Source organism: Ochotona princeps, chromosome 5 (assembly GCF_030435755.1).
Source record: "Ochotona princeps isolate mOchPri1 chromosome 5, mOchPri1.hap1, whole genome shotgun sequence".
Lineage (NCBI taxonomy): Eukaryota > Metazoa > Chordata > Mammalia > Lagomorpha > Ochotonidae > Ochotona > Ochotona princeps.
This window is the reverse complement of record NC_080836.1, coordinates 46,929,118-46,953,696: the sequence shown is the minus strand read 5'-3', so window position 1 is coordinate 46,953,696 and position 24,579 is coordinate 46,929,118. Positions and strand designations below refer to the sequence as shown.

Genomic DNA, 24,579 nt, shown 5'->3' with positions numbered 1-24,579 from the left:
TTACATTGGGTGCATTTTTTTTCTCTTGAGTGACTCACATACTTGCTTTCATTCATTTCACTGCCTTTTCACTTGTGCTTAGTCCAGCTACATGATGTCTAATATTTGCATTATATATATATTTACACACTATGCCTTTCACAGAGACAATCTTGTTAAATTTGCAAAATCCAAATCAGCAGTATTGATGCAGGTATTTAGTACAGACAGTGTAGGCTCTGCTTGTAATGAGTGCTATGTTTCATGCTAGAGTGCCCAAGTATGAGTCCTGGTTCAGCTCCTCACCTCAGCTTCCTGCTAGTATATGCCATGGGAGGTCAGCAAGTAATGACTCAAGCACTTCAGTCCCTACTGCCTATAGGAGAGATCTGAATCGAAATCCCAGCCATTGAAGGTTTTGAGGGGAATGAATGAGCAGATGTAAGATCTCTCTTGGAGTCTGTCTTGGCCTTTCACATAAGTATATAAGTAAATATTAGAAAATCCCCAAGCTTAGTTTGAATGTTAGAAGTTACCTGTGTTTAGGAATGAAATATGCAATGAACTGCATTCTCTCTCTCTCATTTTTAAAAATATTTCTTTTGTTTTTTCTGCCAGAACTTGAAGAGTCCAGACAAAAATGTCCACCATGGTGGTACAGATTTGCACATAAATTCTTGATCTGGAATTGCTCTCCATTTTGGATAAAATTCAAAAAGCTCATTTATGTTATTGTAATGGATCCTTTTGTAGATCTTGCAATTACTATTTGCATTGTTTTGAACACATTATTTATGGCCATGGAGCACCATCCAATGACTGAAGAATTTAAAAATGTGCTCATCGTGGGGAATTTGGTAAGAGTCTATAGTCACTGTCGCTCCACTTTTCAAGTCAGATGGATCTGCGGCTTGGTAATTATGCATATCTAGGAATTAGCAGAGTCAAATTTCTTTTCACCTATAGTATTTCAAAATAACTTTGTGATCATGACGAAGTCTATAAATAACACTAGTGCTTTCCATAATATTTCCGTACTATGTCACCATCTTGGGAGTTATTGTGTGTCTGTTGTTTTCTTTCTACCAACCTATTTCTTCGGAGCAACATTTTGAAAATTTCACACTTTTTGCACATGGTGTAATTACATTACAGAGTCCCTTTTTTTCAAGGCAGAAATTTTAAAGAGAGTTTTTTTTTCGAAGGACAGAGTTACAGAAATGAAGTAGACAGACAGAAAGATCTTCCATCCACTGGTTCACTCACCAGGGGGATGCAAGGGGCAGAGCTGGGCTGGTCTGACACACTCATGTGGGTGCCAGGGCAGGAATTGGGCCATCCTCTGTTGATTTCCCAGGGAATTAGCAGGAACTCGGATTCCAAGTGGATCATCCTGGACTTGAACTGGTGCTCACAGGATGCTGACGCTGCAGGCTGAGGCTCAGCGTGCTGCTCCACATAGGCCCAGCCTCTATAGCTTCCTTTTAATTACCCCACACACTATGGGTATGTAATTTTGGCATAACAGTGTTTAAATGCCTACGCCTTTGAGTTCCAAAAGATCTGGATTTGAATCCTAATCATGTGTTTTTACTAGTTATATATCCTACCCAGAAGTTGAATATTTGTATTCTCTGCATGAGCATTCCTTTCTCTCTATATATCTTTGGGGAGATCAGACCAGCTAGTTTCTACTTGTTAGTGGAAATTCAGTTCATTTAAAATAGTTTATTTTCATTATGAACTTCAAGATAATTTGACATGTTTTTTATATATTACCACAGCCCCAAATTCAGTTTCTCCATTTGAATCTTCTTAAAGCTGCATTATTTTAAAAGGCTGTTAGACAATCACAGACCTAACTCATCTTTGAATCTTCTCTGGTTAGATTCTTTGAGTCAAAACATGCCTGAATGAGTCATAAACAAGTCTTTAACGATTGCCTTTTTGAGTCCTTTGATACCAGTGTCATGAATTAATGATGGTTTACAATGCACTATTGTGTCAAAATGTTGAAAGTGTAACTTTAGTTTCCACTATGCCAATTAAATGTGTTTTCTTCTTCTCACCATAAATCTTTAAAGAATGAGTCAACATGGACTTTATTGATCTAAGTACTTAGGTCAGAAAAAAGGACTGGCTCAGAATTTCAGTATCAATCTGCTCCCCTTTTATCATCAAAATCTGTTGACTAATTTGATGTTTTTGCAAAGAGAGTGTTGTCAAAGGTTTTGCTTTTCAAAGATCTTAATATGCTTTTATAAAATCCTATCTAAAGATAATGAAAGCCAATAGAACAGTTAATTTTAAAGGGAGTAGTGAAATCCTACCTTATAGTATTAAATAAGATTTTATCTTTTATTTATTTAAATAAGTATTAAAAGTACTTATTTGATTTGATTTATTTAAAGAAGTATTAAATAAGATAACAATATCTATTTGTGAATCACTTAGTGGCTTGGAAGATAGTGAATGTTAGTCACTGATATTCTTATGTTGATTCTGTATCTTCAAGCAATAATTTGAAAGATTTTATATTTCTCATTTAGGTCTTTACTGGAATATTTGCAGCTGAAATGGTTTTAAAACTAATTGCCATGGACCCCTATGAGTATTTCCAAGTAGGCTGGAATATTTTTGACAGTCTTATTGTAACTTTAAGTTTAGTAGAACTTTTTCTAGCAAATGTGGAAGGACTATCAGTTCTGCGATCATTCAGATTGGTAAATATAACCTGCTCCTACCATTATTATTTGTTAGTAAAGAGATTTTATTTGGTTTTGCATTATTATTAAAAATTTGTAGAGTTTTTAAACAAATGGAAGATTGTGAATGCTATCTAGTATATTAATTTCACTAATAGATGCATTAAACAGTCAAAACTGAATATACAGTTTAATTTTAAGGTCTTAAAGACAAGTTCAATTTTCATTTGAAGAATAACAGAAATACTTTCTCTACTCATTAAGCCGATAATTTGTTTCATATTAGAAACTTTTCCTTTACAGACTTTCAACCATTATAGATTTAAATTATAGGTTCATAACTTTATGGATTTGAGAGATTAAATCATTGTTCTCCAGAAAACTTTTGTCTTACAAAAACACATAGAAGTGAATAGACTTTTGAAAGCATTTTATACTCAACACACTGGGTTGCATCCAAATGTCTGAATGAAAAAAAATTATAAAAGTATTAGGAAATAATATCAATGACAAATTATCTATCCTAGGGAAAAAAACCCTAAAATTCTAAAATTCTCTGTGGAAGTCCTGACCTAAAATTACATACTTGTTTCAGAATATATATTGCAATTATATTGTGGAAGGTATGCAAATAAACCTGGGAGTATTAAGAAACAGATGAAAATGTAAACAGGTGAAATATAGAAATAATTGATTCTAGCCAAATAATAATGACAGTGTTATAAACATACAGTCTGCTTTATATTTAGAGCAAATGTCGAGATAGCAGACATTGAATAAGTTGTTATAATGACTAACATTAGCTTTATATTTTCTTTTAGCTCCGAGTCTTCAAGTTGGCAAAATCATGGCCAACACTAAACATGCTGATAAAGATCATTGGTAACTCAGTTGGGGCTCTGGGTAACCTCACATTGGTGTTGGCCATCATCGTCTTCATTTTTGCTGTGGTCGGCATGCAGCTGTTTGGTAAAAGTTACAAGGAATGCGTCTGTAAGATCAATGAAAACTGTTCCCTCCCACGCTGGCACATGAATGATTTCTTTCATTCCTTCCTGATTGTTTTCCGTGTGTTATGCGGAGAGTGGATAGAGACTATGTGGGACTGTATGGAAGTCGCTGGCCAACCTATGTGTCTTATTGTGTACATGATGGTCATGGTGATTGGAAACTTAGTGGTATGTAACCAGCTGTCCATTTACTTGAAATTATTATGTGATATGGACCATTAGCATCTAAGTGTTAATTAGATCTATCATTATTAAGTGTTAAAGGGATTAGAAAACAAAATATTGTCTTGATTTCCCTGCCCAGAGAACCTGTATTTATATCATTTATGATAACCTTCTGTTAATTTTAGCAGAAAGGCTTTGGTAAACTTTCCACTATATTCTGTCATTTTGATAACTGTTATGATTCCATCATTTAATATTCTTGTTATGTGGTTTAAACCTATGGTTTTTATGTCTCTTAATGACATTCAGATGATATCCTAGAATATACTATAAATGATTCACTTAACAGAAACAAAAAATTGTTTCAGACCATGATAAATGAAAGGACTAATCCAGCAACCTTACAGTCACAGATAAGAGCAGCATCTATAGAAAAGTTCATTAAATTGCCGCCCATGGGCCAAATACAGTACAATGCTGATTTTCAAATGGCCCTGCAAAGTAACAATGATCTTTTTTTTTTTTGCCTTTTTGAATGGTTGATAAAATAAAAAATATGAGACTGCACATTAAATGAAATTCAAATTTCATCGTCCATGTAACATTTTCTTAGAATGTGGACATGTTAGTTCATTTACATTTTACTCACAACTGCTTTTGCAATATGCTGGCAGAGATGAGTAACTACCATAAAGATAGAATGTTCTATAAAGTTACAAATTTTTATTTCTGTTTCATAATAATGAGTTTTCCAGCCACTGGGTTATACCTTCTCTTTGACATATTCACTTTCCTGTTGTTCTAATGAGGGTTTCTTGGCCTTTTTCTGTTTCTTTCTTCCATATATTGGTTGGTGAAAACTTTCAAGATTATAAGAAGGAAAAAAATTAAGACAAAGTGTTCCCTCTGTGAACCACTCACCCTTATATTTCACAGATTGACTTGCCCCATTTGGTAATTTTGTCATCAAAATTGTGGGATATGGTGACAGCTTCATGTCTGGAAAAATATTTCTAATTTTTTTCTTGCATCTCTCATATTAAAAGAGATTCATAGATCAAGACAGATTCACATTATCAAATTTTATCTACAGGCGCAGTGCCAGATATCCACAGAATACAATTTGCACTACAAATTCCAGAACCATGCAAATTCTAGACTATATAAACATACACAAATTGGATTATCATTCTGTAACTATTGATAACCCTAAAGTTTTATATGGAAATAAGTAATCAAAATTTAACTTTATATAGGCTTACATATCTCTTCTAACAGTTTCACTTTTTTTTTTTTTTTTGGTCCTTCTAAGTTTGTTTCTGAGTGTCATTCCTCTTTTGTGTGGCATTTATTTCTGATAAAGTGAATGTTTCTTTTTCAAGTATTTGCCTGAATAACTTTAGCATAATAAATAGTATCATAATTGTGGTGTTTTTTAAGCAGGTAAAGGATAATAAGTATAGGCCATAAAGGAATGTTTGACTAAAGGATTCCTACTATAGAAATGAATTTACTAATGACATAGCAGTGTTGGAGAGGGACTTATTTCTTCACCCATGGTGATTCCTTGCCAGTGTGGCTGAACGTCTGCTTCCAGAGTTCATAAAGCTCAACATGAATAGAGTGGTAGTGGGTCAACCCTCTTTGCTGCTTCTCCCATATGTCCTTACCTGTGCATGAAAAGCTGCAGGGAATACCATGTAGAATTGTGTTGTGACCTGTATTTCAGAAGTGTGCTAATTTTTTTTCACTTTGTCTTTTTATTTTTCTATACCCCATCCCCATTCCAATATAGCTACTGAATCTATTTCTGGCTTTATTACTGAGCTCATTTAGTTCAGACAATCTGACAGCAATTGAAGAAGACCCTGATGCTAACAACCTCCAGATTGCAGTGACCAGAATTAAGAATGGAATAAATTATATGAAACAAACCCTTTGTGAACTTATTCTAAAAGCATTTTCCAAAAAGCCTGAGATTTCCAAGGAGATAAGACAAGCAGAGGAGCAAAATGGCAAAAAGGAAAATACTTCTAACCGTACAATTGCTGAAATGAGCAAAGATCATAATTTCTACAAGTCAAAGGATAAAGTCAGTGGTTTTGGAAGTAGTACGGAAAAATATTTGATGGCAGAAAGTGATTATCAGTCATTTATCCATAATCCCAGCCTCACAGTGACAGTACCGATTGCACCTGGAGAATCTGATTTGGAAAATATGAACACTGAAGAACTTAGCAGCGATTCAGAGAGTGAATACAGCAAAGAGGTAAGATATTTTTATGCAAATTGTATTTAATATAAGCTTAAACACATAAAAATTTAGGTATCTGTTGGCGAAGTTATTTCGAACACCACATTTCTGAATAGTTCCTATGTGCAGTTTAGCTTCCTGCAGGTTTAACCTCATAATGTTTTTTCTTAAAAACTGACTTAACCTAGGCTGTCTTTGAAAGCTGATTCCACCCATCTTTCATTCCATATTTGGTACCAGTTGAAGTCATGCATCGCAGCTTTCGTGGTATCAGTTGAACCTCTGTTACCTTAATCTTTGTATCCACCTATTCTTTTGCCTGTTCTTTACAGGTGGAGTCCCACTTGGTCACTCGGTCCCCATTTTTCATCTACCTTGTACACAGATGCTATTAATTTTATATACATTCAGTCTTAATTATGTCACTTTTGTTATATACCTGTGAGTCTTCTGATTTAGTTACTGCACACAAAGCCTTCACACTGTGTCCCCAACTTCTTTAGTCAGCACTATCTACTAATGCTCATCCATGAAATCACTACCCCTCCCAAACGCACTTCCTTTTAACTACATACTGTTTCGCTGTGTGATGTTGCTGGTAATTTCCTTCTGAACTTAAAAAACAATCCTGTGTGCATTCCTCAAGGCATAGCCTTCATGTTCTTCATCTGTGAAACTGCTACTACTGTTTAAGTCATAGTTGGATAAGCACTAAATGCATTAATACATTTGCATAAGATATTTTGAGCAATATCCAAAAGTGTTGAAAAATGTTAGGCATCTCACCTGTCTTAACTTTTCCCCAAATAGATGTAAACTTTTTGTGATTTTGAATACCACATAATACCCTGTGTCCTCTGAACTTACCATTTAGCTTTATTAGTTACTGTAATTTTTTGGAGGAGATTATGGTTTTCATCAAATTCTATTATAAATTCTATGAAAAGGAATTTTAAAAGTTTGAATCCTTCAGATCAGTTATAATCTAAAAATTTCTAAATGGATCAAGGTATACATGCAGCTTTTATTAAAAGTGAAATTAAATAGTCATAAATATGATCAGAAAGTATTTCGAGATATGTTTTGAAGTTTCAATATAACATTTAAAATATATATTAATTTATATATATTTAGGTCATGTTAAAAATTGCTCAATATATTTACCAATATATTCTGTCTGCTTAAGCTTATTAAAAGTTGGATTTCAATAATTTATAATATATTTGCAGAAATATTATGTTGAATAATCATGACCAATATATTCTTATCTATTGTATTTCCATGGTTCAAACACTATAAATACAGGAAGTTAGAACTACCTCAGATTGTGTAGTAAAACATATAACTTTTTAAAGTTTTTAAATTGTATTTCTATGAGAGGCAAACTCTCTGTCTCTGTCTCTGGAGGGGTGCAGCAAGTGGGGTAGAAAGCAGGTGAGAGAGAGAGAATATCTCCCCCATTTCCTGATTCACTCACCAAATGCCTGTACCTGCTGAGGCTAAACGAAGCCAAACACAGTATTCCAGAATATCCCAGGTAGTTGGCAGGCACATCACCTGTTGCTTCCTGCTGTGCTTACTACAAGAACCTGAAACTGGGAGAAAGCCAGGAGTTGAACACAGGATGTGGGCATCTCAAAAAGGGACCTTAACCATTGCGCCAAATGCCCACCTTGGGCTGGCCTTTTAAAACACTTTGCACACTATTTTAGTTAGGAAGCCCTTAACATTAGTTTTTATTATAATCATTCAATTCATCAACATTGTTATGATCTAAAAGTTAAAGTTATGGGGCTGGCATTATGGCGTAGTCCCAAAGCCACTCACTGCATTTGACACCAGCATCCAAAATGGTCTCTGATTTGTGTCCCAGATGTTCTATTCTCATCCAGCTTTTCCTGCTAATGAAATGGGAAATTCAATGGAAAATGTCTCAAGTATTTGGGCTATTGTTACCCATGTGGTAAACCTGGAACGGAGCTTCTAGTTTCCATCTGGCCCAGGGCTGGCAGCTGTGGCCACTTATGGGGTGAGCCAATAGATGAAAGATTGATTCTCTCTAACTCTGGATTTCTTTTTTTTTATATGGTTTTTTTTTGCTATTTTTAAAATTTTATTTTAATTACATTGCATTATGTGACACCATTTCATAGGCTCTGGGGATGCCCTAACCCCTCCCCGCACCCTCCTCCCCATGGTGGATTCCTCCACCTTGTTGCTGTATTACATTTTTCTGTTATTTTTTATTACATTGCATTATGTGACATGGTTTTATAGGCCCTGCAATTCTTCTCCCCACCCCTCGTGATGTATTCCTCCACCTTGTTGCATCACCACAGATTAAATTCAGTTGAGATTCTTTCATTGCATGCATCTACCAGGCAAAAGTCCAGCATCTTATTGTCCAGAAAAGCTCATCAGTTTCTTGGGGAGACCATCTCTGGTCTGAAGGTAGAGCCGGCAGAGTGGTTTTGATAGTTCCACAGAACTGTATTGCTGCCACTCTCACCACTCCAGGCACAATGCGGTAGTTGGAAAATCCACTGATTGACATAGTCCATCCTATAGTCACCTGTTGCCCCGTCTTTTCATTGCCAGCATATAGCTGAGGTGGTTGATTGACTTGTTCTGTCCTCTGTCTTTTGATGTTTAGCGTTCAGAGACGGAAAGCTCGATTGGGAGGATCCCAGAATTTCAAAGCAAACAAATGAGTCTAGTCAGGTTCTTGATGCCACTGACTGAAAATTTACCATTCTATAGAGAGAGTTCCCTGACATATCTGTGTGTACTGTCATAGGTACACTTCAAACCCAGTTGATACAGATAACACAGTTAAACTATGGCCAAGAATGAAATACATATGCAGGATCTTTCCAGCTGCCTTAGGTTAAAAGGCTCATAACACTGCTTTTTTTCCTTTTTTTTTTCCAAAATGTGGTTCAATTTTTATTTCTTTGAGAATCAAATGAAAACAGAGACATAAAGAGTGTTCCAATCTATTCATTCATTCCCAGATACCCACAACAGGGATGAGGAGGACCAAGCCAAGGGCCAAATTCAAGAACTTAATCCAGGTCTCCTGTGTGGTGACTGGGTTTATTCACTTGAGCCACTTATTCACTGAGATAAAGAGCCAGAAGTGGCACTCAAACCCAGCCACTCCAGTGTGAGATTTTACCCACTAAACCAAATGCCTGTACTTGCCCAAAGTGTCTCTAACCCTACCATGCTAACCTTCCCTGCTCTAACTCCCATAATTTTTCAGCTTTCCTCTGAGCTTCCCGAGTCTTAGGCTACTTATTCCTTCTATTTTTTTTACATGCTTGAGAAGCCTTTGAAATCATGGTTATTACATTTCTGATGAACTTTGAGCCAGCAAGGCACATCCTGCTCACTCAATTACCTTAGAATCTGGTTAAGAAGATTCTGAAGTAGAGAAAGGGCCTCACACCCAGCTTTGATATTATTAACTCTGTGAATTGGAGCAATGTTCAGAAACCCCTTTTCAGAAAAATTTAGTCTTATGTAAGCAGAATTATAATAAAAATTACAGGATTCAAGTAAATGGTTAGACAAATGCCCATTGAAAGTGCTCCCTGAGTAATTATTATAGCTACAGAATTGTGTGCTTGTCCGTATTTGGTACAGTTCAAATTTCAGACATGTGATGACAACAGTCAGTGGTTCAGTATTTTGGTATGTGACCATGTTAAAGACACATTTAGGAAGCTTCTTAGAAAAGCCTGTTCAGGGCTCTGTGCTCTGAACTGCCTACATCTGCAGGTAATCTCAAAATCCTGATTGTCTTTGTTCACAGTGACTGCTGTGATGGAAAATTAACGTGTCATGCTAGACTTAGAATCCTATTTGTAAACTTCCATTTCCTTTACACAGGAACTGGCAATAAATTTCCCACCTTTCCTATTTAAACATGCATTTTGAATGAAGGGAAAGAACATCTCTGCATCTTTGCTTTTCACAACTTCCACACCCACACCTGGGAAAAAAAACAAAAAACAAAAAGACAAAAACAAAAAAGCAACCTCTTTGGAGGATAAGTGTCCTGATTTCACAGTATACTAAATGGAGACTGTCCAGTCTTCTAGTGTCAGTTCTCAGGTAAACAGTATTTCCTCTACACAGTTAAATACACACTCCAGAAGTGAGCCCAACATATTGGAAAGAATATCTTGTCAGAAAATGGTCAGATAAATCAAATAAAGGGTTCTGTGGAGGAACTTAAAGTGTTCTGAGAAGAAGTTGGCAGAGAACATCAACACTTCAGTCTCACAGTTAGGAAGTATCCCAACTTCTCTAGGTTTCTCCGTGATAATCATGTACCTCTCACTGCTTTTCAGAGGGCAGGCCCTGAATTAATGGCTCCTATTTTAGTAAGATTTATTTATTTTTACCAGAAAATCAGATAAACAGAATGGATGAGAGAGAGAGAGGAAGATCTTCTGTCCACTGATACACTCCCCAAGTGGCCGCCAACAGCCAGAGCTGAGCTGATCCAAAGCCAGGAGCCAGGAGTCAGGAGCTTCTTCCAGGTCTCCCATGTAGGTGCAGAGTCTCAATGCTTTAGGCTGTCCTCCACTCTTTCCCAAACCACAGTCAGGGAGCTGGATGAGAAGTGGGGCCTCTGGGACATGAGCTGACACCCAGATGGGATCCTGGGGTGTGCAAGATGAGGACTTTAGCTGCGAGACTACTACGCTGGGCCCTAATGGTTCCTCTTAAAATCAGCCAGCTCCTGAGGCACAATGCAGTCTTTTAAGCACCTTGCAAGCCTGAGAAGACACTACACTGATTTTTACCATTGACAACAAAGTGCCTCCTCAACTATGGGACTCAAAGTAAGCATCAGGCATGCTCATTCATCCAGCCTACCCTTTAGGCTCATGTATTTGTGTATGCTAGAGAATACATAAAATCTAGAACTGTGTCCCCAGCCTTATGATAAGCATAGGGGTTTTCTCCCAGTTGTTCATCATCCAATATATTTGACATGCCCAAAATATCAAGTTCCTAAAAATGCCATGTAAAAAATTTATGCCTTTTGCCACTATTTACCTTCAAAGCTAAATAGTAAGGAATCATCAGTAGCAATAAAAAATGAAGTAAGGGACTATATCATGATAGAGGCACATGAAAAGTAGCATCACTTAAACAGATTCTGTGAGACAGTTTCTCAGGGTGGATATGGCACAGATGGAAATCACATGCAAAGGAACAGTATTCTTGGTTGTTCACCTGTTCCATTCATGTATCCATCTCCCCTGCTCATCTATTCATTTTTCAATTCTGAAAGTCATCATCTTCAGCAGGAATTAAATGTGCTTACTTGTTTATTTAATTGATTTCATTACAAGATCAAAGGGGTTAAAACATACACATTCATCCAGTAGGAGGGGGTGGGTCAGCATTTTGGCATTTTAGCATTTTGGCATTTTGGCATTTGCTTGCAATTTTTTTGTCCCATTTGAATGCTGGTTCATTTTGTGGTTACTCTACTTCAATCCAACTCCCTGTTAATAACCTTGGAAAAGCAGTGGAAACAGCCTGAGTGTTTGGTCCCTTGCCTCTTAAGTGGGAATCTCAGATAAAGCTCCTAGCTCCTGACATTGGCCTGGCTCAGTGCTAGCCATTGCAACTATGTGGGAAATGAGCCAATGGATGGAAGATTTCTGTCTTTAAGTCTCTTTGTAACTCTGACATTCAAAATAAATTAATTAAACTCTTTAAACCATTCACATCCCCTATTAGAATATTAGTGTTAGATTCCTGGATCCTGAGTCCAGTGTCCTACCGCAGTGTGCTGTTGGGTACAGCACAGTGGTGATGGTTTAAATATTTGGGTTTTTGCCATCCACGTGGACAACCTGGTTTGCATTCCTGATCCGAGTGCAGACTTGGCCACTGCGAGCGTTTGGGGAGTACCCTTGCCCTCTCACATTCTCTGTCTCTGTGTGTCCTGGTCTCTTTCTCATTCTTTTCCACTGAAAGAATTTAAAAATGTTTTTGATCATCAAGGTTAAATATTTTAGTTATGTGTGTGTTGTGTGTGGTGGTTTTAATTATATTGTTATCAGATCTATTTCTATTTAGAATGTTTATCAAAACTCTTTTCTTGAAAAAGCAGGGACTGCCTTCATCAAAAATATGGTTTAGAATTTCCTACTTACTATACTCTAGAAAACTTAGTGATATTTTCCTGATAGTATGTGTGAGTCTAAGGAATTAATTATTATATTTATACCTTCATGGAAACTTCTTTTGGTTCAGTCTTCTTTATTTATTTCCAGAGTTTATTTAAGACAGGAAAAAAAACCACATGGTCTAACTTGCTGGTTTTCTCTCCAAGTGTTAGCAAAAGCTGAGGCCGCCAGTATCTAGGCTGAGAGTCAGGAACTCAGTCAAGTCTCCCATGTAGATAGTAGAAATCCAATTACTTGAGCCATCTTTTCTGCAGCAGAAGTTAGCAACCAAAGGTAGGTATCAAATCCAGGGAACTCCAATGTGTGATGCTGTTATCTTAAATGCTAGGCCAAATGTCTACCCCGATACTCTCTTGCATGCATAGATTCTTTAGAAATATGAGTTTTCCTTTATAAATCTTTGGCTCTTTCCTTTTTGCAGATTTTTCTCCAACTATTTGGTATATTTATTTGTGTGCAAAAAAGTAATGGTATATAATTTGACACATTTAGAACAATGTTTCTTATTCTTTACGTTCTGGTATATTTGCAAGCATAACTTTGTTCCACAGCTTTTTAAAATGTTAGAATGTATTAAATATGGTTATTAAAAGTAAACCAAGAAATAAAAACATAATATTGTTTTATATCTATAGAGATAATTTATTATTTATTATTTTTATTATTTTAATTATTTTTATTATTTTATTATTTAATTATTTTTATTATTTACAGCAGAGAAGATAACGGATAGAGAGATCAAAAGCTCACCCAAAATACTTATTTTTAAATGTTGCTTTGATTGTAAACAAACAGAATGAGAATAATTGTGTTAGCACATTACAGTATCTAACTTAGTCTGTTAAATAATAATTTCTATGTGGAATGATATTTAATCTTATTACAGTTTAAAGTATATTGTTTATTTTCAAGTATACCATGTATATTTTCAGAATATAACCAGTTGCTCCTTACAGGTCTCTAAAACCATTTTAAGATACAGTGAATTATTTCATCATGCTTCATTTTTAAAATTCAGTACCTAACCTTTTTCCTTCTCACAGGGATACAATCAAACTGGAACAATCAAGAACACACCTCTGTGCTTTTAACCAGGCAGAAACATGTGTGACCACTTTTACACAGGTTACCTTCAAAAGAACATACATATGATATTTTTCTTCAGTGTCTTGCATGCTGTTTAGCTACAAAATCTTTCTGCCTGACTCATTGCAAGAAACTACAAACATAAACAGTTGTTCCATAGATAAATTTATGTCATAGCATGTTACTGGGACAGATCCATTATTTTTGTGGCTTTCTTAATGATCTTCTGATATATCTCTGTGTCTTTAGGTGATTTTAAGTGCAAGAGCTGTAGACTTTTTTATTGGATGGATTATAAAAGTGAATGACATTACAGAAGCAACTGAAGTAAAATTTAACTTAAAAACATTTATCAGTTTCCCTTTTAATCTGTATAAAGATGTCTATTACATCACATTGTCTTATTTACATTAAGTTGATGAAAACTGTATTCAAAAAGAATTTTTATAGGAGAGTTATTTCAGATGTAAACATAAGATCTCAAGGAATGCAGAATAGCTTTAAATTTGTATTTATAGACACATGAACTGAAATCTGAAGTCACTGGTTGAACACATATTTAAGAAGCTAGGGAACATAGCCAAAATACATTTGGTCTAAATTTTGAATGTATTTAAATATTTTCTGCATAATAATCACTAATTTTTAAAAATTAGTTACTAAAAATTTGCAATTAAAAAATCAATGTGGTAGTTAGCTTTTGTTAGTATTAGTGTATCTAAAAATAATTAAACTTAATTGGTTCTACTTATCAATGAGTGAAATGTTTAATTTCATTCTAAGACCAATATTACACATTGACATTAAGTTTCTGATTATATGCATAATTAGGGTAACCTACATAAGTTATTTTAACTAGAGCATATTATGAAATTAACACTAAATGTAAGATAAAATACTTTTACAAAATAAGATACAATAACACAAGTTGTTTATTTTTATAATAAAGTATACTATGTAGATATGATATTTTGTTTCAAATTTTAGTATATCTTGCTGAATGAATTCTATAAATTTTCATTGGTAAAATCTACACTAATAGGAATCTTGATAATTTATAATCTAGCACTTTTTTTCTGTTTCTGTCATTGTGGAATTGTTTCTTACCCATTGTGCAATGATGAAAGCAAAGTATTATCCTGAAATTGGCACACCTTTGGGATGATAATGCCAACAGTTTCAAGTGATATGAGAAAATGATATTAATGTTCATTGGAGTTGATATTAACTGTCTTTTTAAGAAAGACACATACTTTTCTATTTAAAATTGGTGGTGATATAAAGGCAATATTTTCATAGAAAGGTATTGCATTAGAGAATGTGGTAAATTTTCCTTCAATTAAAGTATAAAAACTGATGCACATTTTATAATTCTATATGCATGGGTGTAGAAAAAGCATACAATTTTCAGGAAAAGCAGTTCCAAATATATATATATGCATGCATACACTTAGATATATATGGACAAATATGTAGTTATAGATAATAGATATTTGTGTAAGCATGTACTTATGTCTATATTTTTCAATTGTTTGATAAAATAAACATTTAATTCCATTTAACTTTTTCAAGTAACCATGTATACATCCAAATTAACATAATTTCTAAAATTATTTTTTACCAAAATACATTATAAAAAGAGAATGATAATTAATAGGCATTTTTTGATGAAGTAATAAACTGATTATTTTAGTTTTGAAGAATAAGTAAAAATGTGCCACCTCAGCAGAAGTTGCTTATATCTATGTTAGGAGAGACATTTTATTAATGAAAAATTCTTATTTTACATTGTATTTTCAAATTTGGAAATGAATGTTGAGAAAACTAGAAACTATTCCACTCAAGGAATTTGTTTTTTCAGCCATGAGTAGTTTCCAAAGATAACAGAAATGGTTCAGATATGTAGCTTGGGTTTTGTTTATAGTTCTGGTGTTAAAAAATTATAAGCAGTATTTAGCAAGTTTGAGTCAGAATATACACCTTTACCGCATTTTACCTCCATGTTTGCTTAGGTTCCAGCCTTTGTTGATCCTCTTGTTATAACAGTGCAGAGTGCTAAAATGTTCCTAAAAGGTGTAAGACACTACTGATTTGGCACACAGCACTGTCTTTATGGAAATACCTGTCTGCAGATTGCCATCCTAGTGCACTGAGTCCTTGAAAATTGATCACTTTACATTCAAAGACATTATTTTTTTTTATAGCAGGAAGCTCCAAGATGAAATGGCAAGAAATCTGTAGCCAGCACAGTATCCTTAATTATCAGATTTAGTTCATTTTAAATATTTGTCTTTATATCACTGAAACACATAAGTTGTCATATTTTCGGACACAAAGACTCATAGGTAGAAGATTCTGTGAAACAATCAGTAAAATCACTGGCATTATTTTGGATTTTTATGATGGTGACAGAAACTTGACCTTCCTGTTTCTCCAATGCTAAATATTACTTGCCTCGTTGACACTATAGTGGGCCTGAATATGTAGTCGTTCCCCTAGAGCCCAATAACCATAAACAACTGTAGCAAGGGAAAGTATGGATTTTCCCCTGTTTTGAAAAAAAAATGGATTTTTGTAATATGAGCCCTGATTTTAGTGCAATTGACTGTTTTTTGCCAGGTTAGGGATAGTAATAAGGAGATCCAGATAACACAGAAGAAAATGCTACTGACTTTTCCATTGATCAAGAATAGCTAGAGGATATTCCAACTTGGGATATCACCTTTTACAAGAATTTTCAGAAAATTCAAAGATACCGAAAGAAAGTTGGATGGATCTTGAGAGGGCCAGGCAGCTCCATCATGCAAAGAAATATCATTACAAATGACATTCAAGCATACGTGATGATGATGAGTGATCTCTAATCTTTAAAAATCTTTAAAAGATTATTAAAATTGATTTCTTCAGGAGGCAGAAACAGATTATCTTAAAATTGCAGAAGAGAAGAAAGAAAAGTTTATTTTGGTTCTATACCAGAAGAGAGTATTTTAAAATTTAATTTGGTGTCTAATAGAATTTGGTAAACTTGAAAAAATTGGACTCTTACACACCCAAGCATGGTAACTATAGACTTTCTTCTAATGGTTCTTGAATTCGTTATGCTGAACTTTTTCACCCCCTAAATACTTGGTAACATCATCTTAGATTCTGATTATAAAATAAGTATATTAAAATAAAAGATAATACTGACTTAAATACAGTTTAAACTCATTTTCTTTGCTTCTTGATATTATGGCTCCCAATTTATCTGTGGTATCTCCCCTAACTACCTCTTTTTACCTATCCCTTTTCATTTATAACTTTCAGCCTGCTTACTGTCTTTTGTATGCCTTTATTTATATAAAGAGAAATAATTATTGGGGACATTTTCCTTAAAGAATTTGATTTTTGTCAGTGTGTAAAATCATCAGCCTTATAGGACATACTTAGATTTTTGTTATCATTGTTAGTGATAAAAAGTGGGTGTGAAATTGAATCTTCAGATTTCCAAATCAATCTGAAGCACATCACATTGCCATGAAACCTTCCGTGATATTATCTTTAAAAAGAGCTGTTTCCCAAGACATTACGCAATCCCACAACTGATGATCTTCCTTGTGATTCACACTCGGGCTCAGACGAGCCCAATCATGACTTTTTAATGTATTCTTTTAATGGAGGGTTCCAGCCAAGATTTAAATGTAGTATTTTGGAGTGTTTTCACATTCAACCACCTACTTTGGGGATTATGTTCCATGTTTCATACAGTGTTGCTTTAGGTTTGATGGTTTTCTGCTTTCGAGTGACAGATCATGAAATCATTATATACTTTTTCATACTAGTAGGAGCAAGAATGACCAATAACATTAACTACTACCCATACTAACATGAATTGGCCTTGCAAGTTTACTGCTTCTCTGTAAATAATGCATTTTCAAGTGGCTAATTAATGACTTTTTATATAACACCTGTTTTTAACTTTTATAGATAGTTACACTTCTATTTATATGTAGCATTGTAGGAAAACACACCTTCAAGGCAGTCAAAAGGAAAACCATGGAAATGATGAATTTTATGATTTGATTGTTTCACTACTTGAAGGGGATTCTTTACAATTAAGAAAGAGTATTTCAGAACTGTGATTTAACGATACACATACAGAAATATACCCACACACAGTCTCTGTATGTTGGGTTACCTCAAAGGTATTATTTTAAATTTTTTGTTAAGTATATTACTTTCATACAAAGAAAGGAAAGGTCTTAAGGCCTTATTTAATAAGTTTATTCTTTAGCAAATATGAATTTCAAAGTGTAAATAAATTAGACTTAAACTGTATTGCCAGAAGATACATACAGATAAGTTATGTTGTCCACAGTGACAATAATATACACCAATGGCTTAGGTGTACTAAGTTGTGTAAGTACAGTTTATGATGTTTGTATCATGATGACATCACTAACTCTGTTCCTCAGGATATAGCCCTATTGTTAAATGACACATGACCCTATATAATTTGATATTTAATACCTAAATAATTGAATGGATACTAAAAGCACTCCCAAGAAAACAATGAATGTCTATAAATGTGTTAGTAACAATAATTTGGCCTGTAAGACAAGCTAATTATAGTTCCTGATAAAGTATTTTGATAAATGAGCCAAACTATAAATTTGACATATTTTGCCATAAAAGCTCTATGAAAAAAGGCAGGTTTAAGTGAAAAGATACACTATCCATCTTAATCACCTCAATTTTTATTTTCTTACAACCTGGCAAAAGTCTTTCTTGCTAATGTTCTTTAAACCAGGGGAAGACTAAATATTTATGTCACAGATGTTTTCATGAATTTAGCCCAAGTCAGAATTTTGTAAAGAATCATTTTATTTAAAAATGGTTACCAGCTGAAAGGAAACCACTGCCTGTTGTTAGTATTTTGGCTAATAGCAAGGAGGTTCTGTGTATTATCGCTACCACAATGCTGCCAAATGCTTTGCTTCAAAATCCTAACCAATAAGTCTTTTTCAGAGCTGAAAGGCTCTGTCTTGTATCTGGAGAGTCACAAAGTTTCTCTCTCAGTTCCTTAGTAACAGTTCAGTTGCAGCTGAGAGGCCAAAAAACTTATTTCTTCATGTAAATGTAGTCTTTTAGAAACCAGCTGAACAGACAGCTGCTTTGGGTGGTAATTGGTACAATCTGACATGTTAGTAATTGTGTTTCTCCAGAATTTCACCATGAAGTAATTGATAGTTTAAAACCTTAAATTTTACTGAACAATCAGATATAGTTGATTTCTGTTCCACTCTTACTTTAAAAAAGATGAATTCAGTTAGCTATGTAATCTATTTTAAATAAAATTATATTTTGATATCATTCATACTGTTAACAAATCTGTTAACCTTACGTAAATATATCTATACTAATTTGAGCTAGAAATAGCTACCTAGTAGGGTGTTCATAATACTATAGTTAAGGTATGAAAAGGATTTTTATTCATGTGAAATATGTTCTTCATGTCATTTTGACCAGTGTTGCATGCTGCATGATAATGAAAGAACAAAGAATTTACTAGTGAGACTATTTCTAGTTTTTAATTCAAAAATATATGACATTCAATGTCTGAAATTAGTACTTTATTATTGAATCTGTGGTATGATTGCAAATTGAGAAATTCAGGAATCAATTTAACTGAAATTTTCAGGATATTTCCTCATTGTTAGTACTGGCATTTCTTGAACTATTCTGCAACAAAAAAGCTCTAAACTTAAGAAGGGTACGTATGTTGTGAAAGAGTAGTTATCAGCATTCACATACTATTTAGCAAATGAGAATGAACAATGAAAATTTTCATGGACATGTTGCTCTAGCCTTTTATAAGACAGTATTAGCAAATTTTGACAGATTTGGCTACAATTGCAGATGTATTTTTTTCTAAAATCTCCGTATATTTATAAACATGTTTAATCACAAAGTTCTGGGTGGAACAAACTTGTTTGTGTTATGATCATAGGATCATAATAACAATGATTCATTGCTCCCATGTGTAAGTTTGCCATAATTTCATTGAATCTTTGTTTCAGAGTTTGCATGTGGTACCCACTTTAGTCGTCAACCTAAATGCTTTGATCTTTTCTACTGTATGCTAAAATTATATGACTAAATTGGGTGGTGTTGGTATGGTCTTTGGCATTTTAATTCCAATACAATATTTAATTTTATAAAGTCTTGCTCAAAGACCTTCTATCTATATCATCCAACAATATATTCTTATTTTTTTCTCAATATTGACTGCCAACAAGCTTTACCTGCTGTGAAATTTGAACTTTCAGTTATCAGATATTGACAATCTGGTCTATGTGCCTTGGGTACTTCATTGTCATAAAATATTATCTGTAAATATGTATTAAATATGAACAATATGGCCAATACTTTCGACAAGTAGTACTGAACATCAAAAACTTCATTCTGCTAATGTTTTATTACTTACTAGCTTTGTAAAAAATAATAAAATTATCTTTCATAGGATGTATAGATAGAAACATTAAATATGTATGCATTGGAGGGTAACTTGTCTTCAGCGTGTGTTTATGTATGCTTTACGGTCATCATATTAATAATTTTTCATATCACTTTGCATGACTCTGATTATTAGATAATAATTAAATAAAGGACTGCAACAAATCCTGATTGAACTTTCTGGTGTGGGTGAATTCCTTTTTAGAGACTGAACCGATCGAGTTCCTCAGAATGCAGCACAGTTGATAACGCCCTGCCAGAAGGAGAGGAAGCAGAGGCTGAACCTGTGAATTCAGATGAGCCAGAGGCCTGTTTTACAGATGGTAAGAGAAAAATAGAAAACTATTTGCTGGTATTTTTGTCTTGATATCTAATACTGTTTATTAAAAAGTCAGAAGACCCTATTCCATGTCAATTTTATTGTGTCTCTGACTAAAGGCAGGTCTGAGCAGCCCTCGAGGCTTCATTTTCCATGTTTATGACATTCTATTAATAATTTCTAACACAGTACGCATACTGAGACACTGTACTGTTGAAGGATGTTCATAGTTTTGCCTGTTTTAAGGGATGTTATTTATTTGAAGGTCAGTGTTGTGGAGAGAGTAGAGATAATGGGAGGGAGAAAAAGAGAGAGATCTTCTATCCACTGAGCTACTCATAAAATGACTGCAACATCCAAGGCTGTGCCAGGCCGAAGCCAGGAGTCAGTTGTTTTTTCTAAGTCCACTAAGTGGGCAACAGGGATTGAAGCACTTGTACCATCCCCTCCATTGGCTTCCCAGATGCAGTAGCAGGGAATTGGATCTGAAGTGGGACAGCCCAGATGTGAACTGTTGCCCATATGGGATGCTGTCAGCAGGTAGCAGCTAAATCCCACTATGGTACTTAGCAGTCTTTATAGTTCTCACTTTCAGTCCCTATTTTGAACTCTCATGACCAAAGAACCCTTAGAATGAGTTGATTGGACAGATTGAAGACATTTGCTAATCTCAGGATTTCCTTTGCTACTGTTTAGTATAGGTTATCAACATTCCTCATTCTATTGGTTTCAGGGGGGCATACCTATTTCTTTGTTCTGTTTATATATCTGAGAGTTCAAAGTTCCTGATCCTGTTTCTTGCAATGGCTATTTTTCTGTAAGCCCCTTAAACAGAGACCTAAGCTCACATTTTTATCCCTTTCTTAATCTGAAGCTCTGAGGAGTTTTTTTCTCCATCTGTGGCAAGAACAATAATTTCTACACTATTACTGATTAAATTCAACGTCCTTGTGCTTGACCTCACTCCGCATTTCCGGATCTGCCACCAACTCTCCCTTTGTCAGCTGTCTATTGTCCTAATATATCAAGTTAAATAAGATCAAAGGAAACCTTCGTGGAGTCTCCCTTTCATCATCTGCATCTGCAGCTTCTTTCGCTCTTTATGTCATTTCCTAACAGCAAGCTGTATCTTGCTTCCCCAGCTTAGAAACAATAGAAGTTCACTGTTTTTACTTTTTATTTTTTTTAAAAGATTTTATTATTATTGGAAAGCCAGATATACAGAGAGGAGGAGAGACAGAGAGGAAGATCTCCCATCTGATGTTTCACTCCCCAAGTGAGCCGCAACGGGCCGGTGCACGCTGATCCGATACTGGGAACCTGGAACATCTTCCGGGTCTCCCACGCGGGTGCAGGGTCCCAAAGCCTTGGCCCGTCCTCGACTGCTTTCCCAGGCCACAAGCAGGGAGCTGGATGGGAAGTGGAGCTGCTGGGATTAGAACCGGCGCCCATATGGGATCCCGGGGCTTTCAAGGCGAGGACTTTAGCCGCTAGGCCACGCCGCCGGGCCCGAAGTTCACTATTTTTAACAGATGAATAGTATTCCAGGGAGGAGATGTATGTTAGTTTTTTTATTCCTCTTTTGACGGGATCTGGGTTGTTTCCATATCTTCTCTTTTGTGAATGTGGTAATACATAGGGCTGCAGGTCACTTTCTCATATGCAGATTTCACTTCCTTTTGACATATTACCAGGAGTGGAATAGCTGGGTCATATAGTAGATCAATTTTCAGATCATAGCACTCTCCATACTGACCTTCATAGTGGCCAACTAGGCTACACTCCCACCAATGGTGGAATAGGGTTCCTTTCTCCCCACTTCCATGCCAGCAGGTGGTGTTAGTAGCTTTCTGAATGTAGCCCAGTGTCACTGGAGTTAGGCAGAACCTCAGTGTCATTTTTATTTGTGTTTCCCTGATAGCTAGGGAGCCTGAATATTTTTTCATAAGTGCATTAGTCTTTAGAAATGCTGAGATGGATCAAACATATTCCTTACAAATCAAAAGTTCAACAGATACTTAAAGGGTGGGTCCAAGCTTTCCAGAGAAATCCAGTATGTGCTAAAATTTCAGTAACTATCCATTAGATAAAATCTGAGAGTGTTTTTTTTTAATTTGAAAAATTGGCACATAATGTCCAGATTTATGGCATATGATATGCCATGTAGCAATGATATATCCATCACCTCAAATACATACCATTACTTTGAGGTTGAAATTTTCTAAAAATATTAAGCAAGTATCCAGGCATTAGGCTTTTCACCCCAAATATTTGTTTGGGATTGGCAGAGCCTTGCAGAGTGAATACATATAATAACCTAGATTATGAACATTTTCAGAGAGAATGAGGAACAGCGAAGTTTTTAAAGGTTGAAATGCAAGCGTTTCTTTTTTTGAGGAATGAAGGATATATTATATAGAGGGTACAATCCAGTGAAGGCAATATTTATAACTTTATACCAAATATGGCACCTTTACATTTCAGTATCCCCTCTATAATGAATTTTACATAGAACTTTTTGGTTAAAAATATTTGAAATTTGTTGTTTGTTTCACTTAGCCTAACACACTCCAGTTCCATTCATTAGCATACCAAGCCAAATACAGTTGTCCTCAGACTGCTCTTTTAAGTTATTTATTTAGTTAGTTGGTTATTGTGTATTTGGATAGGAGAGAGAATGAGATTGTGAGAGAGTACAAGCCTGTCTGTTGGTTCATTCCCCAAATGCCCAGAATAGCCAGGGCTGTACCCAGTTGAAACCAGGAGTCAGAAACTAAATCCAGGTTTCCCATGGGAAAGACAGAAACTGAATCACTTGAACCTTCATTGCTGTGATCAGTGTTCTCATTTGCAGGAAGCTGGAGTCAGGAGCTCAAGCCTGCTGTCAAAACCATAGATTGTGGTGTGAGATATAAATACTTAACAAAGAAGCGAGATGGCCACTCCAGCCTGTTGTTTTAGTAGTAATTCCTTCTCTTCCTTTTCACTTGCTATTACAGAAAGTTTATCTTTCCTGGAGTTTTCCAGGGATTTTAGTCAAAGCAATACTTTTGATCTTGTGTGTACAATGCTATAAAGCACAAGCTTTGAGCCTGATTAGCATAAATTATAGCTAGTCCACCAATAACTGTGTGACTTTTAGCCCATTTTAAATCTTGTGAGTCAGATTCTCTTTTGTAAAATGGGAAAAATAAAATGTCTCATGAAGATGTTTAGAGGATTAAATCGTATCAGTCTTATCAGTAGCACCCTCTTCCCTCTATTTTCTTTGTGGTTTCCCAGTGATCTTTTTAACAAATCTATGTAGAAGAAAAATGCTGATGACTTACTCTACTCATAAACTTACCCTCCAGCATTAGAATATTTGCTTTTATTTTCTGAGATTTAATTATCCAAGTGTTTTCTTATAAAACATTTGTGCAATGATCAAAATGAAAGATACCAACAAACCTCAATGCCTGTATTTTTTTTTTAATCAGCAAACACTATTTTATGTGAAAAAACAATGATGTATGAAGGCCTGTTGATACAATTTTTTGTTTTCATTTTTTTTGGTGTATGTAAAAGGAAATGGTATATGTGTAGAAACTGGCAGTCTTGGTGAAAGAGTGATCCAAATTATACTCTTGAACAACAAGCAAAAAAAAGGGGGGGGTGGTGCTTAATGGACCAGGGTAGCTACAGGTAAGATTAGGGGGAAATGTCATTTGGAACAGTTGGGTGGAGGCCCAATAGTATATCAAAGTTTTAAGTTTTTCAACATCTGGTAAAATAACTGGACACCAATCTTCACATTAATAGCACAGTAGGCAACTTCTTGCTTTTTTCTTTTTGCAGGAAGACAATGTGAGTTAAATGTTTTTAAGAGTTTTAGACATTTGAAGAAGACATGAATAAATGCTTGTTTTCCTAAAGCAATTTTTAATACATTACAATAATCATGTTATGTTTTTACCAATGGTAGTATGTCATTGATGAGGTAAAGGGTTTGCTTTTTACTTTAAAATATTGTTTAACATGATGAAACCCCATGCACACTTTATGCAATATACCATGAGTGCAAATTAATGATACTACACAAAAGAAAAAGCACTTACCCACTGGGATCCATTAAGTGTTGGAAAGGTTCTGGGCTAGGTTTGCACTTAATTAAAAGTCTTTGTGAGGAGAAAGTGTGATAAGGTTGCTAACTAGCCAGGTGGGAAATCTCTTGAGGGTTGCTTTTGCCTAAAAGGTAGATGGCAATCCTTCATCACAGTAAGAGAAACTCTCCAAAAGGCAATCGATTCTGAGAGCAGTACTTACAAATTCCATCTAAGTTTATACCTTGCTAATTAGCATGTATAGT

At 35.0% G+C, this 24,579-nt stretch overlaps 1 protein-coding gene across 1 annotated transcript in view; it reads left to right on the top strand.

Annotated features, from left to right (window-relative positions):
• Positions 1-24,579, top strand: part of SCN9A (sodium voltage-gated channel alpha subunit 9) — a 144,122-nt gene that overhangs the window by 94,146 nt on the left and 25,397 nt on the right. The window contains exons 14-18 of the mRNA XM_004577093.2: positions 598-836; positions 2,529-2,702; positions 3,506-3,862; positions 5,655-6,128; positions 20,118-20,235. Of these exons, the coding sequence (XP_004577150.2) occupies positions 598-836; positions 2,529-2,702; positions 3,506-3,862; positions 5,655-6,128; positions 20,118-20,235 (1,362 nt within the window). The remainder of the gene's footprint in view (positions 1-597; positions 837-2,528; positions 2,703-3,505; positions 3,863-5,654; positions 6,129-20,117; positions 20,236-24,579) is intronic.